The sequence below is a fragment of the Cannabis sativa genome, chromosome 5, assembly GCF_029168945.1.
Source record: "Cannabis sativa cultivar Pink pepper isolate KNU-18-1 chromosome 5, ASM2916894v1, whole genome shotgun sequence".
Taxonomy (NCBI): Eukaryota; Viridiplantae; Streptophyta; class Magnoliopsida; order Rosales; family Cannabaceae; genus Cannabis; species Cannabis sativa.
In genome coordinates, this window is record NC_083605.1 from 65,207,690 (window position 1) to 65,214,274 (window position 6,585).

Here is a 6,585-nt window from a genome sequence, read left to right on the forward strand (position 1 = left end):
AAAAAATTATATTATTCAAATAATAATTACAAACTCTATTGTTATCTTAAATATGTTATATATAAGATCAAAATTTTAAATTATTAGGTCTGACTTGATTTTACATCTATTTTCTCATATATTTTTAAAAAATTTATATAAAAAATTAATAATATTAAAATTTGATGTAAATTTTTGAGAGTGATATTCCCTTTCCTTTTTAGTCCTTTGTATTAATAAAGATTATTTTCATTCAAAAAAAATTTTTGATGTAAATTTATTACTTAAGTATTATTAAATAAAAAATATAATTTATTTTATATATATAATTTGAAATTTTTTAGTTATAAAAATATAAGTGAAAAAATCTTAATTTTACACAGGCAGCGTCTAGTCTAGAGACTTCTCTTTTATTTTTGTGTATTTTTTTTCCTATTGAATTTCATAGTCGGTTCGGTTTACGGCTTCTTATTTGATTTAAAAAATAAACAATAGAAGATATTTTACTTATTTTCCATTAAAATTCACTTCCAATTCTTCTTTTCACTCTACCGATTGAAGAGATTCTCTTCCTTCTGCCGATTCGTTCAGGTAATCACTCTTTCTGCTTTTCGATTAATTCTGGAGATTTACTTCTTCCTTGATCGCTTTTCGCAACCCTTTTCGATGAAATTATATAGATTTATGCCGTTATGGCGGTTTTAAACAGATTTTGTTTGATTCAATAATTTTGGTATGTGGTTTTTATTTGGAATTGTCTGCTGTTACATTGAGTACATTAGGTTGCAGTTTTTTTGTTTTTGATTTTTTCTTTGCTTTCTTTGCGATCAATTTACCGTTTTCAATGTAATCCGTATTCTGATGATTGAGTAGGGCATGTGTCCTACTTCGGATGCTTTTCAAATTTTTTTCTTTTATGGGGCTTAATTGGGTTTTGTATGTTTTCGTATCATGTATAAGCACAAATAATTTTCTGTCTTTATGTTGTGCCATTTTGTTAATGGTGAATGGGGGTTTGATATGTTATATGATGATTGATGATGTTGTCGTTTGATTAATGGTGTGGTGTATTCATGGCCAATAAGCTGTTTTTGATCCAAATCTTAATGCTAAGCTTGTGGATTTGCTTGTTTCTTTTTTACTTTCAGGGGTTATAGTAGTTTTTTGAAAATGCAAGGACGTGGTGGCCGAGGCCAAGGTCGAGGCCAAGGTCAAGGCCAAGGGGGTGGTGGAATGAGGAACTCACTATTTGACTTTAATCAACCATTTCCTGGTTTTGGTGGTTTTGGTGGTTTTGGTGGAATGGGCGGCCATGGAAGTTTATTCTCAAGTGTTTTTGGAGGAAGGGATCCGTTTGATGATCCTTTCTTCAGTCGTCCATTTGGAGGAGGCATGCTCGAGTCAAATTTATTTAGTCCCCTTGGAAATCCATTTCCTCAAATGCCTCCATTTGGGTCTATTGAGCAACAAGCTCCGGAGCCTAAAAGATCAAGGGGGCCAATCATTGAAGAAATTACCTCTGATGATGAGGAGGAGGACAATGCTGGTAATGAGAAGTACGAAAATCCTAGAAAGCTCCGTAAGTCCGGAAATGAACCATATGTTGAGGATCCTGATGATCAAGTTGAAGGTAAACAAGTGTTTTCAGCAAGTGTCTTTTCTTGGCTTTTTCTAGTTTTTATTAATTATTGGCTCTAAACTAATAAGCTGGATTGTTTTTCTTACCTTTGTGGTGCAGAGAATAAGAGGAGGCATTTGCAGTATGGAAATGGCCACAGCGGGCTCAATCACTCACAGATGCAAGCTCACAATGGGTTCAATCACACACAGATGCAAGCTCACAATGGGTTCAATCACACCCAGAGGCAACCTCAAACTCATAGCTTCACCTTTCAGAGCTCCTCTGTCACTTATGGCGGAGCCAATGGAGCTTATTATACTAAATCTAAGGCAATGAGGACCGGAAGTGATGGGGTAAGTATTTCTGAATTGTTACTATCAATACTTTTATTTGTTGCTGTCTCTTATTTATTGAATTCAATGTGTGAACAGTTGACTATTGAAGAAAGCAAAGAAGCCGATACTGTCAGTAGACAAGCAAGCCACAAAATATCTAGGGCCCTCCATGATAAGGTATAATCCTTATAAAATAGTTTTTTTTTTTTGAATTGATGGTGCTGCTGCCATTCTTGCTCTATGATTCCTTAACTTACATGCTTTCACATTTATAGGGTCATTCTGTTGCTAGAAAGCTTAATTCAGATGGTAAGGTGGATACAATGCAAACCTTGCACAATCTTAATGAAGGTACTAATTGTTGATACATATGTCTTTTTCTATAAGGGTCATAGCTATGTTTCAACATGAATGGTGACTAACTAAAACTTTGTTTCTTCTGAAATTATAGATGAGCTTTCTGGTTTTGAAGAAGCTTGGAATGGAAAGGCTAAGAAACATCTACCTGGCTGGACTGGTAATTTTGGCGCTTATGGAATTGAAAACACAGGTTAGTTAGTACTTTCTCTTATGTTTTGTCTGCAACAAACCGAGATGTTATCTGAAAATGTGTTTCATTTGAGAAAGATGATGAACTCTAACCCATCTCTTTGCTATTCAGGAGCTACCAGCAGCGGTCAAGATGGTCGCAGAGGTTGGGCGCTTCCATCTTCAGAACCATCACAGCATTCAAGTAGAGTAATGCCAGATTCGAGAGACCGGGTTGGGTCATCTCGCCAACAGCAGCATCATGGTACAATGAATGCAGCAGATGATGTTAAAAATAGGAGATCAGGGAGGGCAAGAGATTAAACTATAGTTAGAAAAGGAGGCGGCTTTGGGGTCTCTCCCATATTCGTTTTGCTATGCTTCTTATAAGTGAATATTGTAAGCATCATATATATGGTTATTTGAGATTGAGTTCATACTTACTCAGACGTTATAATACATAATATTACAAAATAGTATAGAGGTGGAAGAACAACTATAGCCTAGCCATCTTTTTTGCAGCAAAGAAAAAAAAACTATCGGTTTACTAATGCTTTATTTTTTCCAGAACTAATATTCTTAAGACATAAGAGGCGGGGTTTTTTTTACCCAATATTACAAAAGAAAGAAAAAAGAAAAAGAAAAATCAAGGGTGGGTTACATTACTTTATTATTTCTCTTTTTTTTTTAATTATTAGTGAACATTTAGTTTAGAAAATTGTCATAAATGTTTTTATTTAATATCAACAAATAAAAATCTATTTTTCAGTATTCTAAAATCCAGTTATTTTTTTTTTTAAAAAAAAATCCAGTAAGTTCAAGAAATAATTTAATACCTATAATTTTTTACAAATATAATATTTTGAAATTAGTTATGTTTGTATTTCTTTTAATTTTAACCCTATTTTTTTTATATATATTTAATAACATTTTATTATTTTAGCAATTAGTATATTTTCGAATATATGTATTACTACTATTTTATATTTAGATCAAAATAATAAATATATTAAGTTGAAGATAATATATTTTTTTATATATATAAAAATGAATAATCTTTATTAATCAACAAGCACAAAACTAGCCCTACAACTCAACACAACTAGCACACACTCTACATAGAGTCAATTTTTGACAACAATCTCCTCTCTTCATCTTTCAACTTCTTAAAAGTAAAATTGTTAACTCTATACTTAGAGTCCTTTTTAATCATCTCTACAATTTTTTTTCACACTATAAGAATATCCATTGAAAACACAAGTGTTTCTATTATGCCAAATATTATATATAGTTGCTGAGAAAATCGCAGCAGCAACCATGTTCTTCCTCTCCTTTCCCAGCTGCTCAATCCAAGCTTGCCACTTCTCTACCTGATCAGACCAATCAGCCCCAATCCAATTGTTAATTTCCTTCAATACTTGCTGAGAGAACCTGCAGGAGAACAAGAGATGAGCTAAATTCTCATCAAAGTTGCAGCAGATCGGGCACAACCTGCTGTCAATGTGAAACACCTGATGGAGATGATCTCAGGTGAGCAGCTTGTCCTGCAATGCTTACCAACAAATAAACCAGTGTTTTGGAACAGCAAACCGATTCCAAACAAACCTTTGGTGTTTGAACAACTCTCCATGACAAAGTCCCTTGTACAATTTGTTGACACAGAACTTTCCTTTGCTAGTTGCATCCTCCACCTCCTGCTGAGAAAACACCATTCTAATGTTGCATAATTTTTTCCAATACCAACTAATGTCACTCTTTAGCTGTTACAACCAGAAGTTTTGCCCTTTTAAATACACATGGTTAATCTATTTGACCCAAAGAGCTTCCGGTTGGTGATTAATTGCCCAAACATATTTAGCAATCATAGCCTTTTTCCACTTAGCACCTTCACCAAAACCAAGCCCTCCTTACTCTTTTGGTAAGTAAACATTAGCCCATGAAGTAAGATGGAACTTACTTCTTGTGGCATTGTTACCCCAAAGAAACCACATGCTTAGCTTATCAATTTCCTTGATTGTGCTTTGAGGCAGCAAGAATATATTCATCCAATAATTTCTCAACCCCAGGAGAATCGAGTTAATAAGTTGACATCTCCCAACATAGGAGAGGTGTTTACTAGCCCAGGTGTGAAGCTGATTTTTAATTCTCTTGAGAATAACCCCACAGTCTTTTGCTTTCCAGTTTGTTGGCCTCATAGTTATCCCTAGGTACTTTAGAGGAAAATCCCCTTCCTCAATTTGTAAGATCTTAAGCAATGCAGCCTTGTCCATCCTTGAAATTCCCCCAAAGAAAACCTGAGATTTAGAAAGATTAGCTTTGAGCCCCGTCTTGTTGCTAAACTCCTAAAATATCTTTTTAACACAAGTCACCGAGCCTTTATTAGCTTTGCAGAAGATAATGAGATCATCTGCAAAACAAAGGTTAATAATCTTGAGATTCTTACATTGAGGGTGATATCTAAACTCCTTCTCATTGGCACCATATTGTAACATCCGAGTTAGATATTCCATAACCAAGACAAACAACATCGGGGAGATGGGGTCTCCTTGTATAAGACCCTTAGCTCCCTTGAAACTTTTTTGTAACCAGCCATTCATCATAAGCACACAGGAAGTATCCCTTAAGCATACCATAATCCAGTGAATGAACATGGTAGGAAATTGGTAACTTTTCAGTAACTCTTCCAAGAAACTCCAATCCACCGTATCGTAGGCTTTACTTAGGTCTATTTTCAGTAGGGGTGTTCATCAAACCGCCCGCACCGCAAAAAAGAATACGGTTTGAAATTCTTTGCGGTGCGGTCGCGGTTTGAATTTACTCAAAACCGTGCGGTGCGGTGCAGTTTGCGGTTTTGAATTATTAATATGCGGTTCAAACCGCACCGCACCGCACCACATATTATAAAAATACCAATTTTTATATTTATTTAGGTCCAATATGTGAAGGCTCAACCTAAGCCCACTAATTATTGTATTGTTGAAACTTGAAACTTTTTTGTCATTTTTATTTTCAAGTCTTATGGTATTTTTGACAAGTGTTGCTCAAACTTTGTTGTATTTATGATAGTTTAATTATTTAGTGATAGTCCAAACCGTAAAACCGCATAGATCGCACCTTTACGGTGCGGTTTTTGCGGTTTTTTAGTTTCGCGGTGCAGGTGCGATTTGGAAAATTAAAAAAATTGCATGTGCGGGTTGGTTTGAAAAAATAGTCAAAACCCGCACCACCCGCACCGCGAACACCCCTAATTTTCAGGGCACATCTTGGAGAAACATTTTTCCTACTATAATTCTTAATCAAATCTTGAAAGATAAGAATATTATGACCGAGAGATCTACCTTTAACAAAAGCTCCCTAGTTTTTGCTGATCAACAGAGGAAGCGCTTCAAATAAGCGAGTGTAGATCATTTCGGAAATGCTTTTATAAAGTATATTACAGCACGAATTGGTCTGTAATCCACTGCTTTACAAGGCATTTCCACTTCAGGCATAAGGGCAATAACCGCTTTATTGAACTCTTCAGGCATTCTCCCAGTATCAAAGAAATTGAGAATTGCCTCAGCTATCTCATCACTAATTAAACTCCACATGACTTTATAGAATTTAAAATTATAACCATCAACTCCAGGGCTTTTAGTACTTGCTATGCTAAATAATGCTTTCTTAACATCCTCTTTTGTAAACTTCTTTATTAAGCTCAACTGAAGTTCAACACTAAGACAAGGACCCATCTCCATACACCTGGCATCAAATTGTTATCATCGCCTTTGGAAAGCCAAGTAATCTTACTCCGCTGAACAAGAAAGCTTTGATACATAGCGGCCTGTTGTTGAAACGTAGCAACAACAACTTTTTCCTTCAACTGGGCCATTTCTTCTGTTGGAGTTGCTTGGGCATTGGTCAAAGCACATTGGTTATCAGCTTTGGCTTGATGATAATTTTGTTCCACCTCAAAAATTTCCTCCTTGTTGAAGGTTTTGAGAGCATGTTTAAGTCTCATCAGCTTCCTATATACTTGCTGAAGACCAAATCCAACCATAGGTTTATTCCAACTAGTGGTCACCACTTCTTGAAACTTGTTGTGAGAAGTCCATAAATTGTATTACTGAAACGGTTTAATCC

The 6,585-nt window shown here is 35.2% G+C and overlaps 1 protein-coding gene across 1 annotated transcript; it reads left to right on the forward strand.

Moving 5' to 3' along the window:
• The first annotated feature begins 335 nt into the window (after window positions 1–335).
• Window positions 336–2,959, forward strand: LOC115716571 (uncharacterized). The gene is made up of 7 exons (XM_030645390.2): window positions 336–570; window positions 1,128–1,609; window positions 1,718–1,953; window positions 2,032–2,112; window positions 2,211–2,286; window positions 2,387–2,485; window positions 2,597–2,959. The coding sequence occupies exons 2-7, from the start codon at window positions 1,150–1,152 to the stop codon at window positions 2,785–2,787; spliced, it is 1,143 nt and encodes a 380-aa protein (XP_030501250.2). The 5' UTR covers window positions 336–570; window positions 1,128–1,149; the 3' UTR covers window positions 2,788–2,959.
• Window positions 2,960–6,585: the final 3,626 nt, after the last annotated feature.

Excerpts from the sequence above, each read along its gene's own strand:
- LOC115716571 (XM_030645390.2), top strand. The coding sequence starts at position 1,150 with ATGCAAGGACGTGGTGGCCGAGGCCAAGGTCGAGGCCAAGGTCAAGGC. Across the intron at positions 2,113-2,210 it reads CTAGGGCCCTCCATGATAAG|GGTCATTCTGTTGCTAGAAA; the intron begins GTATAATCCTTA and ends TCACATTTATAG. Across the intron at positions 2,486-2,596 it reads TTATGGAATTGAAAACACAG|GAGCTACCAGCAGCGGTCAA; the intron begins GTTAGTTAGTAC and ends TTTGCTATTCAG.